At 42.3% G+C, this 25,366-nt stretch overlaps 1 protein-coding gene across 2 annotated transcripts in view; it reads right to left on the minus strand.

Annotated features, from left to right (window-relative positions):
• Positions 1-25,366, minus strand: part of ctnnd2b (catenin (cadherin-associated protein), delta 2b) — a 129,952-nt gene that overhangs the window by 21,016 nt on the left and 83,570 nt on the right. Inside the window, exons 11-15 of one of the 2 annotated variants that reach the window (XM_055032813.1) lie at positions 22,880-23,192; positions 20,064-20,120; positions 14,383-14,515; positions 10,019-10,199; positions 1,957-2,143 (exon numbers count right to left, since the gene is read on the minus strand). In XM_055032813.1, the coding sequence (XP_054888788.1) occupies positions 1,957-2,143; positions 10,019-10,199; positions 14,383-14,515; positions 20,064-20,120; positions 22,880-23,192 (871 nt within the window). The remainder of the gene's footprint in view (positions 1-1,956; positions 2,144-10,018; positions 10,200-14,382; positions 14,516-20,063; positions 20,121-22,879; positions 23,193-25,366) is intronic. The other variant, XM_055032812.1, reaches the window with a different exon arrangement.

Below are 25,366 nucleotides of genomic sequence, written 5' to 3' on the forward strand. Positions count from 1 at the left end.
GGAAATGAGAATTGAATGAGAAGGTTGTGTCCAAACCTTTGGTCTGTACTATATATATATCTACATATACACATACATATTGAAAGATGGATGGATGGATGGATGGATGGATGGATGGATGGATGGATGGATGGATGGATGGATGGATGGATGGATGGATGGATGGATGGATGGATGGATGGATGGATAGATAGGTAGAATGTTAAAGACTCAAGGTCGGCGTTCCTATACGTGATCATGTCAGTTCACCTAAGGGCTGGAAAATGACACACAAACTGCTGCTCATGAAGACAGCAATTTGTTGCATGTGTAAGAACAGAGGGCCCTTTAATCTGGCTAAGCAGTGAGTTAAAAAAGGCCTGATGACTCCTAAAGGAGTGATAGCCCCCAAAAGCTCAAAGTAAATGGGTTAATATGCTCCTTATTAGCCGCTGTGGCGTTTGCGTGGCGTCTGCCCCGTTCTCTGCGCAGAACTCCAGATCTTCTTGTTAGCTGACACAACAGGAGAGAGGCAGTGAGGAATGACAGGGTAGAAACGGCGACGGGGAGGGAACAGGCAGAAGGGACGACGGATAAAAGAGGGCATAATACGATGGAGAAAGAAGTATTGGGATAATGTGACAAGACGGAGAGAGGGAGAGAGACCAAAGAGGGGGTAAACAGAGAGAGGGGAAAATGAGAAATTGCGGATGATAATAGGAGACGGAACGAGCGAGGAAAAAGAGAGAGCAGGTGGCCGGCGATAGACCAAACCCGCCATGAAATATTCAATCTTTAATCAGACTCCCAGCATTCCCTAACGAGGCGTGAGAAGGATGAATTAGGCCTTCGAGTTTGGGGAGCCGAGCGGCTCAAAGTTATCTCGCACCGACACGCTCGCCAACAGACTCAATATCACACACGCACCACTGTACCAGATGTGTCCTCCCCCCCCACAAGTCTACAGTGACGAGATTAAAAACCCGCACGTGGTTGGATGGAGAGACCAACAGAAAACACCACAGAAAACACACACACATGTGCGTGTGTGTGTGTGTGTGGAGAATGCGGTGGAGTCGTGCTCAAGCCACTATTTTCACCCAAATTCTGCCCAGTTTGTATCCGGAAATATGCCGAAAAACTCTCCTTCAGGGTTCCTGCACATTTTTTCATATTTTCCCGACTAAACATGAAAGAAATTCTTTTCAACAGGAAGTAATGGGGCATATCTTTTTTTTTTCATACAGGTGGTCAGGCTTTAAATGTAAAACCTGCACAAAACCACAGACAGGAATGAAGGATAAAGAAAATGGATGGATGGAAGAATGGTTGGATTTAAAAGCGTCGTAAAAGTTTTGTAAAAAAAGTTTCATCGTAAAAGCTTAATTCGTATTTGCTCATTTCACATGAGCAAATACGAATGAAGACATTTTAAAGAGCCGAATGGATGCTGCCCCATTTCAGTGTGGGCTGTCACAATTAAAGTGGTGGCAGAACTTGCTGATGTTTGTTCACAGCACACTGCAACTCAAGTAAGAGTAGCGCTGCTTCACAGTGGTATAACTCAAGCAAAGGGAAGAAGCAGCGTGCATAGACGTAACTCCTGAAATCGTTTTTTGCTCAAGTAAATGTACCTGAGTGGACGTAACAAGTTGCTGCTCATTGACAGTCTGTGTCAGCCCCACATTTTCCAAACTGCACTGCACAACCAACGAGAAACTGAGCAGCTACACTGGTGAGTCATCAGAAATGAAGTGTTGACTGGTAAAAAAAAATATAATAAAAATAACACTGAACGTTTTCTAAAAATGCATGACTGTGTTATATATAGTCTGACAGACTCTTTTCTTTTTGGCTTCTTAATAAGAGAAGAAGAAGAAGCAGAAGAAGAAGTGTACTTCAGAACAAGCTCTGCAAAGTGTCAACTAGCAATCCGAGATACAAGACAGAGACAAATGAAGGAAACTAAGAACTGACCGGAGGCAGCCTGTGGCGTTGCGGAGGACCTGGGAGGAGTGCAGGTGAAGCTTGCGGTCCTCCTGGGTGTGGGGGGACGTGTCCCAGCCCGAGTGCGGGATGATCACGGCGTTGGTCAGCACGGCCAGGGCGTCCTGGATGATAGGCATCTTCAGGGCGTCGCACGACGACAGGTTCCACAGGACGCCTGCAGAACCAGAGCAGAGATGGAGGAGAACGGAAAACATGCAGAAAGCCGACGACACACCTGGAACATTTGAAAGACCCTGGAGTGAACTTTGACCTGGTGTTCATGTCTACTACCGGTTGAGTATAGAGATCAGTATCAGAGCCATATTGGCATTATTACTTTTCCAATACAACAAACTTTTAACACTTACAATCGCAGATTATGACGACGGCTCAAATCGGGTAAGAATCAGTTTCCCAGTTGGAAACTTTTAATCAGGGGTTCATCAGACAAAAGTCTAGAAATATGGCCTATTAATAATTAGAAAGATGTGAATACAGACAGACATGCAGTTCAGCAATATGCCATCCATATATTATTACTGCAAAGCTTTTATAATTGTTCCTTTTTAAATGGAAGGATGCTCTGTGGAATAAGTGCTTGGAAACTACAACTACGTTTCCGGTGTGTTTATTTTACAGATTTTAGGTACTGACTGGCAACTGGGAAGCAAACTAACGGAGGTACAGGTATCTTACGCTATATTGCGTGGCATGATGCAATGACCAAGACTCTCAAGAGAAAAAAATAACAGAGTCCCAACAGAGAAAAATAGAAAATACTTTGCTTTTCTGTTTTAAATAATAAAAAAAAAAAAAGATATTTTACAATGCTTTAATTGTGCAAATACCATTAGCTTGTTCAAATTGGTATGTATGATAGTGAATATTTGGTTGATATTCGATATTCTAAATCTCATTTGGCCAATAACCAATGCCAATATCAATATTTTTTTTTACTATAGATAATTATTGAAAGTATAAGGTTTTCACTACTGTGGATCAAAATTCTGCCACATCTCCATTAGCTTAGCCTGCTACCAAATGCAAATGATAAAAAGGTACGAAAGAGGTTGAAAATGCAACACTTTTGACTTGCATTATGTTTAATGTCAAATTTATTCAAGGCATTTTCTCTCTCCAAGACAATGACGACACTCGAACAGCGTGCTGTTCTGCAGGCATCATTGTCCCATAAAAACAACAGTTTTTATATCTGTGAGTTATTTTGATGTCCAATATTACATCTTACTGCTAATATTGGCCGATACCGTGCTGATAATATTGTGCACCCTTAGTTAAAACATTGCCCAAGTCTGCTGCTCTGCGTCTTTTTGAATATCCACACATTAAAACACACTTTAACATTATCAGAATGTGACACCCAAAGGAATTACTGAACACCATTTCTGTGTGTGTTCGTTTGAAAGAAAAAGTGAAGACAGTAAATCCACTGAACGGAGAACCGTTGCAGCTCTTCCCATCCCTCCTCTTAATTCTCTCCTGAATTCACCATGTAGCGACCAGCCAACCAAGAAAGTGGAGTTTTTCTCCTGCCTACCAATTACCAATCACCCTTACCGCCATCGGCCGCAAACTGCAAAACACTTTTGACCGGAACGGACAAAAAGGCCTTTTTTCTCTGGAAAATACCTCTCTTGTTGTTTGGAACAAGTAAGCTGAACGTTTTAGAAAAAAAAAAAAAAAAGAACGGTAGTGTGTGGGGAGACAACGAGGGAAATCACCGTATTTTGCTATTAACCACTCTGACTTCCTGAGTGTCATGAATGCAAACGTTGATGCAGGACGTCGTCGCTCTCGTTGACCTTTATCTTACAATCTTTGTATTGGTGTAATTATATGGTTTTTCCTCCGAGTGTCAGCCCGTAGTCATATCTGCAGGCATTGGCCCCGTTCCTTTATGACAGTAATTACAGCCGCGGTGGCGACGCATCCTTTCCGTCTGCGAGCGTTTAACATGTCTGGAGCAAGGCGTCCCGCTCTTCAGGCCTCTTGCTGTTCACCCTCGGTTCAACAGTGCCTGTGTAATTGCAGCTCTTCTTATCTGTAAATAGGATTTTTTTTTTTACTTGTGCGCGTGTGTTCATTTTTTATTTTATTTTTTTAAGTGTGTATTGCATCCAAGCCCCTTAACAAATCAAAGCTGACCCCATCAGCACTTTGAGCTTTTTGTTTTTTAAGGCGGACTGCTTCTGTTTGGGGGTCAAACACATTTGCAAAATGACTTTTGGATTCGTCGTTTAGAGAGTTCAGCTTTTTGTGGCGATCGGGACAAAACGGGTGTTCTGCTTGTTCAGCTAAAGTTTTGTAATTTTTCTTAAGATATTCATTAGCTAAATACTTTTCTTTTTTTTAAAAAAATCTGGTAGCCATAAAATAAATATCTGAACTTGAAGCAGGATTGTTTTTTTCCTGAGGGAATCGTCTTTCTTGGCTGCACAGAAATTCAGGTGACGGTCTTTGCTTGAGTGGTTGGGTGTGTGTGTGTGTGTGTGTGTGCGTGTGCGTGTGCGTGCGTATAATGCAAAAAACGTGGCCCACACGCTCACTCCCTATTAAATGCTTCTATTGTCCTATCCACATGGTTTTTACTCATTAAATGTTTCTTTGTACTTTAATGATGAAACAGAAATCAGACTCCTTGTTTGCACCCACAAATGCGGCAAATCAAGTTGATTCTGAAATATGCATTACATGCAGGACGGCGCCGGACATGTCAGTGTTTGTCCTCAGAAACAGATGCTCTGAACATGGAGGGCTTTGCATATTTTGTTGGTGTCGGCCTGACAATTGCGCATCGCACTCAGTATGTGCAATTATCAAAAAAAATTGTATGTGCCGAGCATCTTTCCTGCAGCATCTATCTGCGAAGTGTGAAGATTGGAGATTTTTCTGCCATCTTTATGAAAAAAATGATTCTGTCCATAATTATGCTGAACATGTTTTTGCTCTCCAAAGCAAGTGTTTTGCACGGTGTAGTTAAAGAAGAGTTTCTGCAGAAGCTCTGCATTGTAGTGTTTGATAGAGTTTTGTTCCGACAAAACCCCTCAGTCGTGCGACTACACGTCTGCTTTGACGACTGGCGGGTCGGCGAGACGATCTCACGGATCTCGCCTTTCGTTCTTTGAAGTTAAAGTTTATAACTTTTTGAATCTTCTCCGGATAGTCTCGCGTGTATTTTCCGGTGTCTGTGTGAGTGCATTTAAAGCGCAGACCGAAAAAACAAAAACAAACGAGAAAAACATCGAATGAGAAAGAAAAATAACAAAATCCCCCTGTGAGCAAACACGACGCTTCCACCGCCGTGTTTTACCAGGGCAGGTAATTACTACGTTTCTTGTAATTGGAAATGCAACGCATGATGTCGTAGCTGCAGCTGCGAAGGCAGAGATTCTCGACTCTCTGGGGAAAATTCAGCTGTTTGCCAGCGTCGCCTCTCGCTGTGCAGAGAATGACATCATCTCCCCGAGGTGAAAGGCAACGGGAATTTAGATGTGATCAGAAACGCGCACAAACTCGCCGACCGTCTCAACGCCGCAAACAGACATCCGGCGAGGGGCGCACACACACACACACACACACACACATAGAGAGCAATGAGTGTCTGACAGATGAATGAGGTTAATTGCCACAGCCTTACATCATGAGTGGCAACAGGAGGCAGCGGGTGTGCCGCTACCGAGAGGGAGAGGAAATGAATATGTCGGCTATCGCTCTGTGTCTCCAGAGCCATTTCCCATTTGATTCACAGTTTGCTTGGAATCGTCGTCCCGCCACGGTTCTCTGTTTGGGCCCCCGCGGCGTTGATGCGTCTTTGGTTCTCCCAGACCGTTCCATGTTTCATCTCTTATTGTTCCGGCTGAAATCGTTTAAGGTGCTTGATGTGAGGCTACAGTTTTCGTCATAGTGAATATTAACGTCTCTCTGGTTACTTTAAGGTAGAGAAACAGAAAAAAAAAGGATCTTTGGAGGCTCAGCAGCAGTGTTTTGTGAACCCTTTACCAAGGCACTATATGTACATTTTAGCTTCATATGCCCGTGACGTGTTGCGTCTGTAAGTGGCCCCAGGATGAGGATTTGACCTTCAGAATGACAGCCGGTCTCCATGACGAATGAGAAAACCCTCCACATGACGAGACACATCTTCGTGCATTGTTGGAGGATGACTTTGTTTTTGTTTGTTTTTGGTTTGGCTTTAAACAAAAAGTAGAAAGTAGAAAATTGTTAGCGGCATTTTGAGTTGTCAGCTCTCATCCTTTTGTCCCAAAATGTTCACAATGTAAATAAACAGCATTACATTAACAGATTTATTTGGTTACAGACATTTAGTATAAATAAAGGGCCATTTAAATTTTTTTTTTGATTTTCTAAAATACAGAACGCTTCTTGTTTCTTAAAGTTTCATCTTTTAATCCGTGATTCCAGGTCTAAACGAAGACATTATACATCTATGTTTCTGTTGACTACCCAACTCGTTTTACTCAGTTTATCCAAGGTTTTTTTTTTTTCCACTCGGGTACTTCCAGCAATGTCAGGTCCAGGCCGCCGCTGCTCTTTCTGCTGTGGGTCGGCCAATCAGAAGACCGCTCAGGCGTGAGATACACTCTCACAGCTGGATCGGCTCCAGAGTGGTGATGGGGTGTCATAAACGGCGCGAGAGGCTATTTTCCTCCGGTATCAGCAAATCATTGTTCAGGAAAAAGGAAAAATAGAAAAAGAAAAAAAATCCCACAATATATATTTAAGTGGAGAAGGGGAGAAATGTAAATCGGTTGACGAGTTCAGAAAAAAGAAATGACGAATAAAAATCGATGATGAGTTCCTAATCTAACAACCAGCAGAACCGCGACGTTTCAGTCGGGGAAGAACGGGCCACTCTGGAGGACGCCTCACGTTGCTACGAGTCCGAAGGTTTAAACCGGTCCTCAACCAGAGAGCCGGTGAAGTAATCAATGGGTCTCCTTTGTATTCAGGGCGGGTTTGTGGAAACTCTCTGCCACGACGTGGACAGCAGGCCCAGTGTTAACCCAACAGGAGGCAATTATCCTGTCCACAGATTTTAGCCTCCAAAACAGAAACAACCTCCACTGAGAAGCGACCTCTGACAACCTCGGCTGGTTTAAGCACAACTACGGACATCCGTCCAGTTTTAGTTTGTACAGACAAATCCTTGCCATCGCTCCCAACACGCTACGTTTGGGTCTCTATAGAGTCTGAGATGTGACTGGTGGGGCTTTCGCAAGTTTTCTCGCATGTCGGACACAAACGTTTTGGCGCTCACCTCCAGACCTTCAAACGGCCAAAACCAGCCTTTGACACGGCAGTCGCGGTTTCTGGTAAACAACTCACCGCGTCAGCGTTAGTAATGCGGGGAGACCTTTAAAAGAAAAAGCCTTGTTGAGTTTTCTTTCAAGCTGGAGGGTTTTTAACAGGTGGAATGTAGTAGGCAAAGTTTCTCTGTTCAATTCAGTCGGAAAACTCGAAGCTTTCAGACGGATTTCACTGGATTCACAAGCAGATTTATTATCTCCTTATTTTAAACAACTAATGACCACTTATAGTAAAAACGATAATTTTCTTCTATACTTGGTCTTCCAAAGAAATCCTAGCTGGATTTATTAGCATTTCAAAGCTTAAAGAAGAAGAGAAGAGTTCAGCTGAAAAGTTTACACACATTTTTCTTTTTGCTATTTATTTTTGCTGGAACTAGTATATAAATGGTACGAAAGCGTACGAGCTCAGAAACAAACTTACTAGTAGCTCAGGAAAAACGTGAAAACGTCCTCGCAATAACGAGACGCAAAACTCGTTAGAGCGAGAAAGGTTGCTCGTTTCGATGAGGTTAAAGAAACTTGTTCTGATGAGACGCACAGCTCATTAGCACCAAAATATCTCCTCTTTTTAATAAGAAAGGTGGTAAATAGCAACAAGTCGGGATTTTTTGATGTTGAAGCAGGGAAAGGAGAGTCGTATCAAGTCTCATTTGAACAAAACGTTCCGGTTCTAAGGAGAAACTCTCGCTTTGTCTTGTCGGAACGAGAACGTTTTCTCGTTTCGATGGGAAACTTTCTCGTTATGACTACATACAAAGACGATCTCGTAACAAGAAACTTTCTGCTTTAATGAGTCTCGCTGTGGCGTCCAGCTGTGACCAGAAACTTCCTCGCTTGGAAGAAATGTTGCCCCTGAATCTGTTCTCAATGCTTCCGTACCGTCGCTAGTTTATATTTTCCTTTTCGTATGTGTGCAGCTGTTGCATTTTGTAAGGTAAGAGATGAAGGGGGAAGATCTTGTCCTTGTCTGGTTTCTGCATTCCACACACCGCTGACTGCAGATCGCATTTATTCTGTGCAAAAATGTTAAACCTGGGCTTAACAAACAGAGAGGATTCTTCAGAATCTGAAGAAGAACTCGTCCAAGAGGCGGGACATTTCAAGTTTAAACATCCACATTGAATATGTATGTAATATTTGCTCTGCACGTTGAAAAATCGGACTTGTTATTCCACCCACACGACTTTTTATTTTTTTTTTTAGAGGAAACCGTAATTACACTGAAGCAAAAGGAGAAGCACTGTTTGTGTGATTACGAGTAGGTCGGTGTGTGTGTAAGCGTGTGGCCATCGAGGCAGGTAGCTGGACTTCCTGCTGTGATTCTGATTCAAAATGCTCACCAGACAAAGAGAAGCGAGCAGACGAGGCTGCTGATACCGAGGAATGGCGAAAGGCAAAAAAAATAAAATAAAAGGACAACGGAGAGACGGGCGGGAAAAAAATTCCCCCAAAATGACAGTTTAAAAAAAATAAAAAATCCAACTGGAGCGAAAGAGAGAGAAGGAATAGAGGAGAGACTTCCTGTGGGTCATTGAAGGAGAGCAAACAGAGCGCTGCGCGTGCGTCCGGTCGGTCATTGAGCTGATTAATTTGTGACGGAGGGGATTTCTGTGCTCCACGCCATGAATTGCAGCTCTAATTTATATGGTAATCTTTAACCCACTCGCTGCATACAAAACACTTTTTATTCACTTTTTTGTTTTTCTTCTTCTCTTTAAAAGACTGACACCCCTCCGAGCCTCGCAAGCACGCTCTGTGGGGACAGGGACGGGAGACGACGTCTCTCACTGTCCTGTTAGCACCGCTTGACTACGTCACACCGGTCGGCGCAATCGATGCGTCACGTGTTTGTCGGCTTGCGTTTCAGGAGGGTTTGCAAGGACACTTGAGTCGAAGATGGAAAATATGTTTGAGTTTGAAAATAAATAGATAAATAAATGAACACCTGCCGGAACTTTTAGATACAGTATTTCAAAATAGTTTTGCTGTCATTTCATACAAAAATGACTAAGTTGAAATAAAAAACAAAAATAAATCCCCAATATTTGCTATCATTTTGTATCGAGTCTCTGACTTATGGGCGGCATTCGCAAAGACAGAGTAAATTTATTGACTTTCTTTTCAGCGGCACAATAAAAACATCTCAAACTACTTACAAAAGCCGTTATTAAGTCTCTGCATTTTACAAAGCGAAGCTCTTTTAGGGCTGTCATTTCTGACTCGCTAAGGATATATATATATATATATTATATATATATATATATTATATATATATATATATATATATATGCACAATGGGTGTAAAATCTAAATGTAGCAACGTGACAGAAACATTAGCAAAGCATTGATTGATGACTCTGTGTTTACATCCCACACTCAGCTGTGAAATTAACGAACCATAAATCCATATTCCATAAGTTGCGTGTGTGCAGTGGCGGTTCTGGAAGCCACAGTAGTGACTGTAGCCTCACGTTTCCTCACAATCTCTCTGTGTGAGCGCGTGCATGCGTGTGTGTGGGAGGATCCTTTTGAGCTCCTTTCAGAGTGAAGCAAGGTGAACCTCGAGTAAATTAAATGTTTGTGTGAGGGATCACTCCCAGTTCAAACGCAAACAAAACCCCCATTACCACCAAGTAAAAAGAGCAGCAGCCGTTTTGTTCCGGTTCACAGTTAACGCTGAGGCGACAGGTGTGTTGTACCTGTGAGCAGCTCCCTGATCTCCAGGTCGGTGGTCTCAGCAGTCAGTCGCAGAGCTGCAGGATCTTGTTGTCGTGTTTTTTTCGTCAGGTTCCTCAGGGCTCCGCAGGCGCTGCGGTGAACATCTGTCATCCGGTGGTCCAACAGGTCCACCAGCAGCTGTATGCCGCCCTGCCGGCGAATCTGCACACGAAGGAAAGAATAAAGAGCTGCACACGCAAAAAACGCCTTTCAGAACGTTTTCCTCATCAAACCTGGGAAATAATATACCAGTAACGAACTTAAAAATAGGGCTGTAACGATACACTAATCTCACGACACAATATGATACGCGATATTCTGTTTACATATGATACATATCGCAATATTCTGCAAACAATACGATTCGATACATTTTTAAGATTTTCTAAAAGATTTTAGAGGGACAGAGGGATTTTGTGACTGTTCTATAGACTCGGATTGACTTAATATAACTGATGGTGTAATATTGGTGTAATAAATGTTTTTGTCATACATTTGTTGTGCATTTGCTTTGTTTAAATGTTAATTTAAACAAAACTTGGCGATGCAGAAAACTAACCTTCTTTCTCCTTTTTACTTATGTTAGAGAATGTAAGTGATCTATTTCACTTCTTTAATGAATTAATTGTAACTGGTTGTTTCACTGCATGTCATTTCTGATGCACGCGTGCAACTGGGCAAAAAAATGTTACATGTGACAGCTGTCATTTCATTCATGTGAATTTGACATAAAGCTCAAGGTAGGATTTAATGAATCTATACTCGCAGATGAAAAATCAATACTTTATGAGAAAAAAATACGTCCTGCAGCTTCATCCGATCCGATACTGGTAATTGTCTTAAATTTTGATTTCTCAAACAGGATTCTGCCTTGCACAGAGAAGTTACACTTTTCTCGCTGCACGACAAAATCATGAGTAACTTTTTTGCCACTGTGTGTGAAATGATGGCTGGAAAAGCAGATGTCTCTGTAGAACGGTGGGCTCAAAGGATAACACTGCTCTTTATGGCTGACAGCTGACGGGCATTTTGATGCTCTGTGATCATTTTGACGCAAACCAAAAGTGAAAAGCGGCACACACGACGCGGGGAGAATCTGTTCTCCAGCGGCTAAACATGTCAGATTCAGTGGCGCCTCCGAACAATAAATTCTGTGTGGTAAAACACGCAAGAAAAGTAAAATACATAGCAGACACATCAACGTGCAACGGCTAATGATTTTGGTTTGAGCCGGACTCTGTGTTTGTGCCGGGGAGTTACGGTCATTCAGAGACGCACGAGCCAGATGGAGCGCCCATCCAACGGAGACTAAGCGCCTCGCCTTCAGGCAATGCGCTAAATAACTATTTTATGCATTTGCACGTCTCTGTGTTACAGACAACGGCAGGACAACAGTAAAGTAAATTGGCAGTCGTCAGACTTACCACCTGCCGTTACAGTATCTCGTGAAGTTGCGTGGTCGCACAGGAATCATTTAAATTTAAGCAGTGTGATAAATATAACAGCGGCCAGGATGTTAGCAGCTTCAGCTCGATAAGACAATACAATTAGTAAACTCTGTCTATGCCTGACTTTTCTTTTTTTGTCACGTCTTAAGATTTTTTTTGTTTCTCTTTTGGATGGATCAACACAAAGTGAAAAATGTTTGTGAAGAGGAATGAAGCCAATACATGTTTTATACATTTTTTTTTTTTTACAAATAAAAATCTGAGAAGTTTGAGTGAATTTGTATTCGTTCAGATCGTGATTCACCGCCTTTTCCTGTAATTGTAGCCACGACTTTGTGTTGTTTTTTTTCCCTGCCTTTTGAGATAAAATAATATTTGAAATGAACATCTCGAGACAGATCTTTCCACATTCTCAATTGCAGAACAGCTCAAACTCAGACACATTGCACGGTGGAAGCCTGTGAGCGACGCTTCGCCGCAGATTCTGTCTGTATCGGACTTTGACTGGGCCGTGCGCACAAATGTTTTTCACGCCATGTAAGCGGCTTTCCTCCCCGGGGGTCCTGTACTTAGGATCCAGGTTCGGCCTCCGAGCTGACAGGAGCCACGTCGACATATTTGGGAGAGCGACCAACTATTTGTCAGGATAAATAAGAACAAGATGAGTTTCCATGGCTTGCGATTTTAAGACTTTCAGCTGCATTGTTCACATGTTTAGATTGAAAGTTATTGTTTTATTCAACCAGGCAGCGTTGACACAGCTGTCTTCCAGAAGATAATAAAACAAAGACGGCCGATAACCTCTGTTGATTTTACGCACATTTGAACAAAAACAGAAAAATCAAAGACTGACTATGGTATCAATTTTTTTTTTTCTAAACTTGGACTTTAAGGTTGGAAGACCTCCTTGCCATCACCCTAATCTCCAGCTCCCTTGACCTTCAGAATGTAGTTTCAGACTTCGCATCATGATTCAGTTTGATGGTCTTGGTTTAGGAGTCCATCGGATTAATCTTTATGCTAATTAAATGACTTCTGAAGACAAATGGTGGCACTTAACTTTAATAAGTGGTATTATAAAAAAAAAAAAAAGATCCGGAGGACCTTTTCTTATTCTGCTTAGCAACCCAGAAGAGGAACATTTAGTTTATAACTTCACTCAACCCAGAGCAGGAATAAAGGAATAAGAACAAACTTAGATCCCAGAGACTCTCCTATTTGTTTATCTAGAGAAACTACTCATTACATCAACACCTACTTTATAGAATCAAAGCTGAAGAACCAGGAGTTGGTTTTAGTTTCATCAGATCAAGAATCCAGAGAAACTCCCACTAGTTTATAAATTTGTATTCTTATTAAACCAGGGGAACCAATACGTAGTTCCATACTTTTACCTTTCTGTAAACTTTTCATGCTTCCATTCTTCTCTCGTTTTGTTTGCATGTCCTCTAATTCATTGTGAAGCACTTTGAACAGCCTTGTTGCTGAAAATGTGCTACATAAATAAAATCACCTTCCTCAAATTGGAATTCGAAAACAATGGCACACTTAAAAGTTAAGCATAATTTACAAGCAATTGAAGACCATGTCATTTTACTTCCCCTTAACGAAAACTCACTAAAATAAATTTGTTGCCACAAAAACGGACGTGTGCGATGCAGCGCAGCCAAATGTGTAACAGGTGAGCCTATGGGGTATAATTACTACATGTGGTCTTTTAAATTGGAATATTTCAGCATTTATGTCAAGAATCCACACAAACATATCTGAGGCCGCTCGGCTCTGGGAACTCGTTGACAACGGGCTTATTGATTCCTGTTTATTTGGATTACATTTAATCAGTGAGGCCATTTTGAAGAAACCATAGTCAGGCAACACAATTCTCCAAACAGAAACGTATGCCTATAAAGTGTCCCCCCGTTGTGTGTTTTCTCTGTGCTTTTTGTTTTGACACTAACAGAAAGTGCAGACTGAGGAATAATGAAAGCGCAGCATATTTTATTTGATTTATTCTTTTCCCTCCCCGCAGGCCTCCAGATCATTATCCATCTTCCTGTTTCAGCTCCGTCGCGAACGCAGGCAGCAGAGGCAGATCCACGACTGACGCAGAGGAAAACGGGTTTTCAAAGAGACGCCCGAGTTCAGGCAGGCATGGCTTTGAAAAATAAAAATAAAAAGACTTCGGCGATGGTATTGGACAATTTGATGAAGGTATGGTAAAGGTAATTTTATCTATGCAGCACATTTTCAGCAACAAGGCAATACAAAGTGCTTTACAGGAATTAAAAGGAAATACAAACCAAAGGAAAGAGCAAAAGAAGAAAAAGCTAATGATGTCGATTGATCCAAAGTAAATAAACCAGACACTCCTATTCAGGGTTGGTAGAGAAGTATAAGTAAGTAAGTTTCCCCTGGACTTTCTAAGAGTGCTCTAAATTTGTAAAAGTGAATTTGTGGTGATTGAAAGGTGAAGTGAGTGAAACCAGGCAAAGTTTTCTCCTGTGGTGATGCTGATGTTCTCACTGCATTTTGAAATTGGATTCTGGCTGTGCATACGCATTTTTGGGGAAAATTGTGGATTTCAATTGGATTGTCGTACGCTCAAATGTTTTGCTTAAGTTGGAAGGCCTCCTTGACATCACCCTAATCTTTATCTCCCTCCAGAAGTGCTGCATCAGGTTCAGGTCAGAACTCAGGCTCTGGACTGTCACTGTTACTTCACAGCTGGCTTGATTAAAACATCTAAACCAACCAGGACTGTGATTTCCCAATGAGCTCCAAAGATCGCAGATGAATTTGATCGCAACTTAGAAGACGCTAAAGGTACGGTAGCTCAAAAAACATCTCCTCCTAAGACAGAGTGTTCCTGAGCTGTTCCCCCGTTCAGAGTTCAGTACCTCAGATTTGATCTTGTTGTCCCCGAAGCAGAGGTGCTGGAGGTAGGCTGCAGCGTTGGACTGGACCGACGGGAACTGATGCTGCAGCATCTGGATCACTTCCGGCAGCTCTGGATCCCTCCAGCCAAACTCCCTGCAGACACACACACACAGACGCACGCACACAACACAAATGCTACATGTTACCAAGCAGTTGAGTTTTTGTACCGTGATCCTATTAAAACACACATGAGAAAACGGGGATAAATGGAAAAAAGTGGGCCACAAACGCAGGCTGGAGATGAACTGAAAACAAGAAGGAAAAGAAAATACGAGATGCGGTTAAAACAACACTTCAAACTGGCAACGTGCCAACAGCTTGAGAGTCTGTGTTTCGTTTTATTTAACCGTCACCACACAACAGCTGCCCTGTGAAGCGGCATTGATAACTTTGTCATGATGTAAATCGTTTCTGCGATGTCTGTGCAACCCCAGGACTCCAGCGGCAGCGAATGTATGGCAACATTTCAGGAAGGTATAAATAAGACTGTATATGGTTTTTCACTGGGCATGTACATATTTAGGCCCTATTTTGAATATGCTTTCCATTAACACAGTAGAACATACAGAAATAGGAACAAACAGTTAAAATACCAAGTTTGTGTGATTGTGGGATTGTGGAAGAGCAAAAATGATGTCAAGCACTTCAGAAATGGAATGAATGAAGGTGTGGTGAGACTTTGTGGTAGATATTTGCTATTGTTAAATGCCATCATATTATATATGTAAATATAAATATGTATATATCTGAATATTTTTGATATCGACCGGTGAATTTTAGCTCTCATTTTTATAATTATCCTGCCTTGCATCCGTGTTTGGACCAGCAGACATCTTGTGAAATATGACTAACAACGAGTATAACTAGGCAAATTTCTGCAAGTAGATATGACTTATTGAATCAAAATTGAACCACATTTAGATACAGAACAGAAAATACATGATTAGTTTCTCAGGTGCAAAACGTGCCTTTAATATCCTGTTATAGACGGCACCAAGTGGAGCAAAAAACAACCAAGACTACTAAGATATGAGGATTTTAAAAAGGGCCAAACTCCCTGCCAGCTCCAAAGCAGTAAGAACTCACAATTGTTTTGCAGAAGAGAATAAAGATTAGAGCTTCAGCCAGTGTGGGGTCTTCCTCCCGTTGAGATGTTTGGCCCCGACTTCAAAATGCCCCAGCTGCTCCAGTTTCAGCACCTTAGCAGGGGTCTACAGTGACGCACCCTCTGGGTTGTTCTTCTGGCATTAAGACACGCCGAGATACGAGCATTATCTCTCACCATACGCATGTGTGAGCTTTTGTGCATGGGCGGGGGGACCTCTTTCCATGCAGGAAAGAGGTCTGGGTGGGAGACGAAAGTTCACCAATAAAGATCATCCGTGAGACCGACCAAACCTGCTGCCGAAGCGGTGAAAAGTTTCATTCCCATACTCGGGTCTCCCGACTCCCGATGCGACCTGGGTGCTGATTCAGCAGCACAATTGTTTCACCACGCTCTGCTACGTTTGAGCATTCTAAACGTGCGTCGACTCCGTTCCATCCGAGCTTCCTCTCGCTTTGATTTAAATCTCTCTGACAGCGCAGGAGGAGAAGTTTGGGCTCGGCACAGACACTCCATTTGCCCGGTTCTCGTGTGGAACTCGTTTCTCTTTGATGTCTCTTATTCTGGATGCAAAAAACAGCCTAACATCCCCATGGAGATGATTTCTGTTGGGCCTAATCTAAAATAAACACATGGACACGCTCTCTCACACACACACACCCACGCGCACACACACACACACACACACCCACACACACACACACACACACACACACACACACACACACGCATTCACACGTTCGCACAGTGCCGTAGGTCAGCGTGCCGCTTTGAGAAGTATTAGCCATCACCCACACACACACACACATGCACACCCACAGACATAGTTCTGTGTCCTACTATAGGAGCCAACAAACACTTGTTGGCTTTGCACACACAGTCAGCCATCAAAGGGTGAACAAAGGAGTCCGGATTAGAAAGCTTTTGTCTCTAAGTTTTATAATAGCTCATGTTATAAACCCAGTGCTTGGGAAAAAAAAAACTGAATAGAATAATTTCAAAGCTTATTTCCTCCTCCTCTCTCTCTTTTTTTTTTAAACAATTCTCTATTTTTGAAAATCTCTTGTCTCAACGCCTTCCATTCATCACCGGCTCGCCTCAAGGCGCGTTCCCACATCAACATCCGCCGCCGTTTACTGCTCTGCGCAGGCACAGAAGCATTGTGGCCCAACGGGACGTTATTAAAGATGACATACCCCCGTGTAGGTCATCTCTCGGGTTAACAAGCTGATAAGGCATCTGATGCTTCGCCCGAGCGAGCTGATGCGAGTTTATCTACGTGTTTGCGTCTATTTTTGGCTGTGTGCTCACAAGAAAGCTGAAAACCAGTCGCAAACCGGGGCGTCTGTGGCACACGTTGTTCGTGACGGCTTGTTTTTAGATGACGCTAGCCCAGGCGGCTAATTAGCCGTTAGATCACTTGATTAAAATGGAAAACGCAGAACGTGGCTATGTACTGCTACAACCTTAAATCAGAATGACTTTTTTCCCCTCTGAGCCAAATTATGATGAAATTGATTTTCTTTTTCTTTTGGCTTTCTTCAAATATTCAAGTATTTTCCAAACGGATGCTGATGTCCTGGCTTAGCAAGCTTTGAACTGAGGATGTATTTTAAGGCTTCCTTGTGTGGCATCAGGGAAATAACTCAATCGGCAAAAATATCAGGAAGAAAGTCGTTGACCTCCACAGATATAGTTCACCATCAGGTCCGATTTCCAGATGTTTCTGATCCAGTAACTGTTCAACTCTACTGTGTGAATCTGTTGCACGTTTAAAACCATGTGAGGCTTTTTGGTTTATTGACTTTGGATGGCATTTGAATCTGTATACTGGTACACAAAATCTTTACCAGCATAAGCAGAAACTAAAGGCATTTTCCATCCAGTAGTATTTGGATTAAAACCTTATTTATGATCTGCCCAAAAAGATTAATTGGTTAAATTAGATTTTGTGCATCATCCTCAACATGGTATTTCCTTCAGATTCAAATGAGCAACTAGTTTACGGCTGGACAGACACAACACTGTCTGCAAAAACACAAACTCTTACCAAGTCATTTTGGTCTAGTTTTTAGTGCAAATGAAATAGTACAGTTGAAATGAGACAAAACTACTTTTTTTTAGTTAGTTATAGGAACTTGATTTAGGGCAATAATTCCTTATTGATGAAAAGGTACTTGTTCCACTGGCAGATGATTTCACTTATAACTGGACATTTTCCCCATGGTATAAGTTTAGTCTGCATTATTTCAAGTGTGATAAGATATTTGCACTCAAAACTGGACCAAGTTCAAGCACATTTCACAAAATTTGTATTAATTGAGAAAATATTTGCATCACTTCAGAAAGGATAGGGTTATGGTTAGACTCTCCCTGATTCCCTTCTGAGTGGATTGACAATCTTCTCAATCACCTCTGTGTCTATGCACCTTTTTTCTTCCACTGAACTTCCTACAAATACACAACTCTTTCCAAACAGCTTTTTAAGCAACGCCCTCCCTCATCTTACAGCCAGTGAAACGGCTGTCCTCTGGTCGTCTGTCCAGTCAGCCGTCTGACCCAGACAGAGACACTTTCGAGGGTCATGGAAACCTTTACATGGGTCTTGAGTTAACTCGCTGATCAGGGTATGACAACACGTGATCCCAAAATGTCACATTTTCAACAATAATCACTGGATTCTTGGTTCCCGTTTTTAGTCACCAAAGAAATAAAAAGCCTACAGCATGTCCCTCACGTCTGGTTTTCCTCCCATCCCTCCACATGTGACCCGCAAAATGATTCCGACAGCATCGACATGTCCTGCGGACATGAAGGTGGATGTGCAGAAGATTGAAGCTTTGCTTTACTGTACAGCAAATTTACAGTGACAGACAGTCCCATTATAACAAAAAAAAATAATAAAAGACAGCTGAAGACGGATTACTTGTCAAGGCTGTTGGCAGCGCAGAAAATGGGTCTGTTCTGGAACACCAGGCTTTAATGGGGTGTGTTTGTACCGTTGGGCTCCTGCCCGGGGCTCCTGCCCGGGGCCCCTCATCGCACCTAAGTAAGCAGTGATGATGTGAGCTGAGCTTCAATGTTTGATTAAGAACCCTTTAATTTCCATTTCAACATTGTTCATATGGCAAACATTCAGCAATTCAATGTTCTTTAAACAGAAATTACAATATAATACCATAAATAAACAAAAAATAAAACCATTCCATAGCAGAGGTAAGATAAAGAGAAGTTATGAAAAGTTGCAGTCCAGACTCAAACTAATAATGTTCCAATTATTGGTAACTAAAGGCAAGTCGAATGTGTTTTTTCTCTTGATTTACAGGAACTCAACGTGTCTGCATTTTTGCACTTTTCTGAACATTTGTTCCATATTAGAGCGGATTAGATGCATCTGAACAGGGGCGCAAATTATTTTTTAGGTGTTTAAAGGCAAATACAAACTCTGTGGGCATCGTTTTACTTGAGGTGACAACAACAAAGAGGTGGTGTCAGATCAGGACATTTTCTTCTACATACTCAAGTGTAGAACTCAAAGTTCACTGAGGGCCCTCCTACTGAGCCGTTTATATATATGTATAATAGTTGTCAGAAACTACACAGTGAAAAAGGTTTTGTACAGACTGTGCATCAAGAGTAAGAGCTCCCTAACTTTGAATGTCTTTGAATGTTGAATGTCAGAGTTCAGTTATAGTTAGAAAATTACCAAAAGAAAGCGGACTGGTAATGAAAAAAGGCACAGCTTCCAGGGATTATTTGAGCCTACAAACCTCTGGTTATGGTTCGTAGTTCTTGGATGACACCCGTGTCTTACAGTTTTCAAAGAATCCCAAAGCCTCAGGCTTCAGGGTTGATAAAATCAAAGTTTACTAATTCTGCAGTCACACTAATAGTTAGAAAAGTGTTTCCTGATCTCATGTTTATGTCACTGGATGTAAAGTCTATTTAAGGACAGGTTCAGTGTTTCACCAGCGATTGCTCTATAATAGTCTTATTACGATGATAATAATAATCATAAAAATCAAAGTCAGGAGCTGAAATTAAAACTAGCCAGCCACATGAGCACAGCCAACACAGGCCACCTGAATAGACAATGAAGACACAATGAGAGACGAAACCAACCAGCAGACAAACGGATGGCGGGATGAATGGGTAGACGGCAAGCCAAAGGAGAGAATGAGGACTGCTCAGTCGCCAAAAACAACACAAAGCAAACAGACAAATACAAAAATAAAAAAACACAAACAACTAAAATATAGGAACTGGCTGGATTATGTCTGCAAACTGACAGCGCAGCCTGATTCACTTGGATGTTGTTTTGTTTTCCAATCTAATTTCAAATCCAGTTAATTCTGGCTCCCAGTTCAACCAGCCACTAAATAGGTGACAGGAACAAATGTGAAATGTTGCCATGCTACCGTTAACATTTGCATCAGATATTAGTGCCATGTGGAGATGATGGAGAGATTCGGTGGATGAGACAAGAGGTCAGATAGACAAAAATGTACATTACGTAAGAATAAATAGTTGGATTACTTTGTCATTCTTTGCTCGGCTTGATTTTGATTCCACACAAGGAATTCGGGGTCGTACCTATCGAGGGGGGACAGGCAGAGAGAAACAAGAGAGTTGTAGACGTTCGGTGTCTTGCAAGAAGTTGTTCAGGTAATTGTCAAAAAAATGATGATGATTAGTAAATAGATATCAAGACGCAATCGCTAGACTCTTTCATCTTTCTCTCTCAACATTTAGTTATCAGGCAATGGGGGTGGAGGAGGTCCGGGTGGAGGGCATGCATGCTGGGTGAGTGGAGGGAAGATGGTGAGCATGACAGGCAAAGAGAGGGTCGGTCTTGGGGATAAAAACAGCTTGTTTTCATTTTTCTACACCTATAGAGTTAACTTGTGTCTACTTGAGGTTTTGTTCGGTTATCAGGTGAATAATGGTCTGGAAAACAAACATCATCGTTCATTTGAGGACGTGGTTTGTTCTGGAGTTTAAAGCGATCGTGAATCGAATCAGAGTTGCCATGTAATGAGTAAAAAAAGACGGCCTTTGCACGTTTTGTGAATACCGTTTTCGCATTAATCGCTTAAGACTAGAATTAAGAAATTATTTTTAAGAATTACCGGATGGCCACTTCAGCAATGCCCTTATCATAAGCGTGTTTATATATGATGAAGTCTTTTCCTTGAGAGTTAATTTTCCCGGCCCACACGTTTAGAGATCACAAGCGGTAACGATGTAAGACCTGACATCTTGGTTAACCTGATACTTCTGATTATTCCAAACTTTTCTTTTTGTCAGTAAGTCCCACCCAAAAAAGGAAAATGATAATGTCTCCAAATGATAAACTGTAGCTGTAGCTGCTGTTTTCTAGATGGTTGAACGACTCAATGTGGGAAAACATGAGGATTCAGATGAGAGTTTAACAAATCAGTTTAGGTTTTATGAAATCTTAGATTTTATGAAGTCTTGAGCTCTTGTGATTGATGTATTTTATAACACAAAATGTTTGTAAACTGGATTTAAATATGAATCGGAATTTGAAAAAGTAGGAATATTCTGTTGAAGAATGTTTTAATCCCAATTTGCTAGATCCACACAAGCAGTTCACCTAAACACATATTTCCCTACAATTCGTTTATGGTTGTATCTGATAGGACACAACAAACCCAAGGGGTACAGATATTACTTTCACACAGAGCAGAGTACTGTGGCGCTAGGTGATGTTAGCGTACGTCCTCTGTTTCGATACGACCTTGTTGTAAATTTGGCTTTGCAACAGAATTCAACGTAGTTGCACAAAAACTTACAGAAACGCATCACAAAATTCAATTCCCAATATTTGTGCACAGTGAGAAGAGTCGTCACGCAGACCGCGAGGAGGCTGCAGCGGCCAATACAAGCTCTGCTATACTATGAACTTCCTTGTTAAGGAACCCAAGATTAGCAACAAAGCACACCCATTAGGGAAACACTACTGTACGCATGTGTGCTGCATTTTAAAAAAACATCACTATTACTAGTGATTTTTTGAAGCCCAGGATTGGATCTAGATATCTTGAATTGTGCGCTGGCGCTACATAGATGGACTAAGTTGAACTGAATTAAAGTGAAGTAATGGGATTTGTTGACAGAGAGATGCAGATGTATTATTGAGCAAGTTAATGTTACCACAGATCACTCTTGTTTATTTTATGAGTGTATTCTTGGAGAGGCGGGGGGGACCCTCACGTTAATGGAGGAGCTAGGCATGGTTAGCGCTGATGCTGAGCGCGCGTGTCATGTACATTAAGGAAAGATGCTATGGGCTGGCAGGTCTGCTCATTCCACGAAGCAGGGCAGATGTGTTGAGGGCACAAAACAAATGATGCCGGAGCAAAAGAGTGAGCAAACAGACACGGCGGGTGCAGTGTGCACAGAGAAATAACCACTTGGAAGATGGGTGAAGAAAAGAGCAATGAAAACTGCAGGAACAGTTTTGAGAAGTAAAAGTTACACATTTCATTTTTTTTTTTTTTTAACTGTTTCTGGAACAGCACAACACTTTGATGGCGCAAAACATGAGCTGAAAAGCCAAAGTGAGAGACTTCAGACTGTTTCTGTTGTTTCCATCAGCTGGTAAAGAGAAGGAAAATAAATAATCTAAGACACATTCAGATTCTAGTTTTAGTGCCTGAATATTGCTTAAGAGGGAAGAAACAGCCTTTAACACAGCTAGTAAGCTCGCTGTCTTTTATGCGCATCTCTCTTGCTGGTCCTTTTTTTTTTTTTTTTTAATCTCAGCACGCCTCCACCGCGCTCTCAAGCAGAGCTCTGCTTCTGTAGAAGCAGATTTTGCTGCAGGCTTTTCCACCTCAAGCGTTTCTCCCAGACGCACCGGATGTAGCCGACCGATGCCGACGGAGAGGAATGTCACACCTAACCGTGATGGTGAGGTTTAAAACAGGCTCTAGAGGTGCTGCGCAGGCATTCAAACAGCTGAGTGAGGGAGCTTTAACACCGGTCAAACCGGAGGGGACGGTGGAAGATGTGGCATGACGTGCACCTCGTACTAAAGCCCAGATTCAGCCAACCTTTTGTCTACCAAAGCCTTCAAAACCCCGACAGTCAATTGCCCGCTGCCGCAGACTTTTGGAGCAGCACTCGTCTTTGGCACTCATTTGTTGTTCACTTCTAGATGCTGTTGGTGTCAATATTTCTCTTCAATGCTCGAAACAAAAAAAAATAAACAAAACAAAAAAGATTTCTTTGGTGAATCTGGCCCTCAGTAAGTTTTGTGAAAGTGGAGAGGAAGCACAGTAAAGAGCTTCATCAACAAGTCAGAGCAATTTTTCTTTTGTCCTCACCTTGGGTCCTTTTGGATGCTGTCCACCGACGGAGACCTGCCCAGAGCAGGTTCAGGGGGAAGGGCCGGGCCCGATTTGCTGTAGGGGGACTCGGTGGAGGGACAGAACTGCAGAGTGCGGTACGGATTGGCGTAGTCGGCCGCCCCGCCTCCCGTGGCGAAGCTGCCTCTCTGGAAGGTGCCGGCGGCGCTCTGGCTTCCCGTTCGCTGCAAGGGGATTGGATCAACACCAGGGGAGGACGGGGCTAGAGCGGGAAGAGGAGCGTAAGGATGAAACAGATAGTTGAGGACCTCTTGGTACAGCTGGTTCACCACTGGGGGGGGTTGAGGTAGGCGGGGAGGGGGTTTGTGTCAGCAGGGAAAGGGGGAAGGAGAAGCAAAGCACAGGCAAACACGAGCCACCCGCCAAACCCGAGGATCCACGCACGGGAGGCAGGAGCAGCAGAGAGCAACGACACCGGAGGGAAAAGTAAAACAAAAGCACACGTCATGAGACAAATACAGACAACTTCAGCTGGACAAGTGGGACATCAGATGAAAGTATTTATTTGAAAAGTGTACGAGTTGTTAGTGAGACCAGCATAAAAACATGAAAAACGTGACGATTACTGTGACGTATTGTTCTACGTCAGCCGCACTGCGTTAGTTTATGGCTGTACGAATCATAAAGTGAAAGGAGCATGAATATGTTCTCAAAATGATTTCCGTCCCTTTGTGGACTTTTGAACTGTTTTTATTTATTTATTTTTTTGCAAAGCTAAATTTACTTCCCCTTAAAATTTATACAAATAAAAATCATTTAAACATCACATTGACATATACATAAAACTAGTTTCTTATTTGCCCATAAACTTTCAGTGAAGCTTCATACTTTTCTTTACTTCTAGTGTGTTGTGATGCTAACGCTAGCTGGATCACACAAACTAAATGTGGCTCCATTCTAACAATCAATAACATTTATGAGTTTTGGGAAATGCATCGAGGACCCTCCTGTGAAATTTAGTACTCAGATTCTCACAAAGCTTCTGACATGTCAGGGTGCTATTTGTTTTGTTTTTGTTAGGGTTAAGTTCTGCTGAATGCATTTGGTTTACCATGGGAAGCAAGCTTTTAGAAACTAATGTCACTTTGTTGTAAAGATGCTGATGAAATAAAAAAACTGTAGCTCAAGATCGTAAAACAGTCCAGGAGAGACCTGGGTCATGTAATTGATGCCGTCTCTGTGGGAGTCCAGTTGGGTCATCTTTCGTATACATAGCCAGATAACTACAGGACCCCCTGCAGAGCCTGGTGATGGGCCGCCTGCTTGTTTCCGACTCCTTTACGAGCCGAACCACCTCACCGGTCTGAATCTCACTCATAAGTGTGGAATCGGGACGTCACCTTCTTCTTATTTCTAAACTCCTTGGTTTATTCTCCTGGTACTATCAGCATCAAAATCCTTTCAGTCCACAGTGGTGGATCGGTCGAGTGAGCCGACTCTCTATGGGATGGAAATTGGGCTCCTAATGAACTGGAGCGTGCTCATTTCATTCTCTTCCTGCGCATTACTTCTGTCGGCTGCGACGTTCACCCGACCGGGCGACTAGATCCGTGGCGCCGCTCCAACAACGTTTCGCCGCACGCTTGATTTATGTTGATTGCGAGGCGCCTGATCTGACGCCCGAGGGATTAATTGAGATTAATTTTCTTCTTTGAGACTAATCAGTTAACAGACTGTGACTGGAAGACAAATTGCCACCGAGACTCCGATTGGATTTGCCTACCTGGTCTGGTTAAAAGCACTTCCGTCATCAGACGGAAAGAAGAGGATCTCCTACGTATATTAACCCGGGCTGGAACATGACATCATTAAAACGCTGGTCGACGGGAATCAAGCTGTGCCTGTTTCTGCTCTTTTCATGCTGTGTCTGTTTGATCCGGCACTTTATTCAAGGTATCGTGTGGCGGCGTCTTTTACGGGCTGATTTCGGGATGTAATTGGTTCAGTGGACAGGAACACTCCGCAGGTGTTTAGCGCTCCTTCCTGTTGTCTTCCTGGCCTCATTACCTTGCAAGTTCTGCAGCAAACTCCTCGCATTTCGCTTCGTGCGCCCTAAGGGAGCTTTTCTGAATATTCTGTAAAGTTGCAACTAATGACTGATAAGTTATTGACAAAACGGGGCTGGATGAATATAATTTAGGACGCGAGCCGGTTCAGATTGGTTTAATTTAGGCCTCTTAATAAACCCCAGCAGTAAACTCTGCTTAATGTTCCCTCTGAAAACACCTCAGCTTTTTTTTATATTGAAAATAAATTGGAGTTTAATTAAATAATCTACAAGTCCAGTAACATTTTCATTTGAGTCTATGGAACAAGCCAAGAAAATAAAGGTGCCAATGAAGGTGTACTCTGCCTGCCTCTGTTTATTTCTCACTGCAGCCATTTTTACACTCTGAATTTTGCTTCTGGATCGTTGTGAAACAGTCCTGATGCCATCCCTGCGTA

Source organism: Poeciliopsis prolifica, unplaced genomic scaffold (genome assembly GCF_027474105.1).
Source record: "Poeciliopsis prolifica strain line A6 unplaced genomic scaffold, Auburn_PproV2 SCAFFOLD008, whole genome shotgun sequence".
Classification (NCBI taxonomy): domain Eukaryota; kingdom Metazoa; phylum Chordata; class Actinopteri; order Cyprinodontiformes; family Poeciliidae; genus Poeciliopsis; species Poeciliopsis prolifica.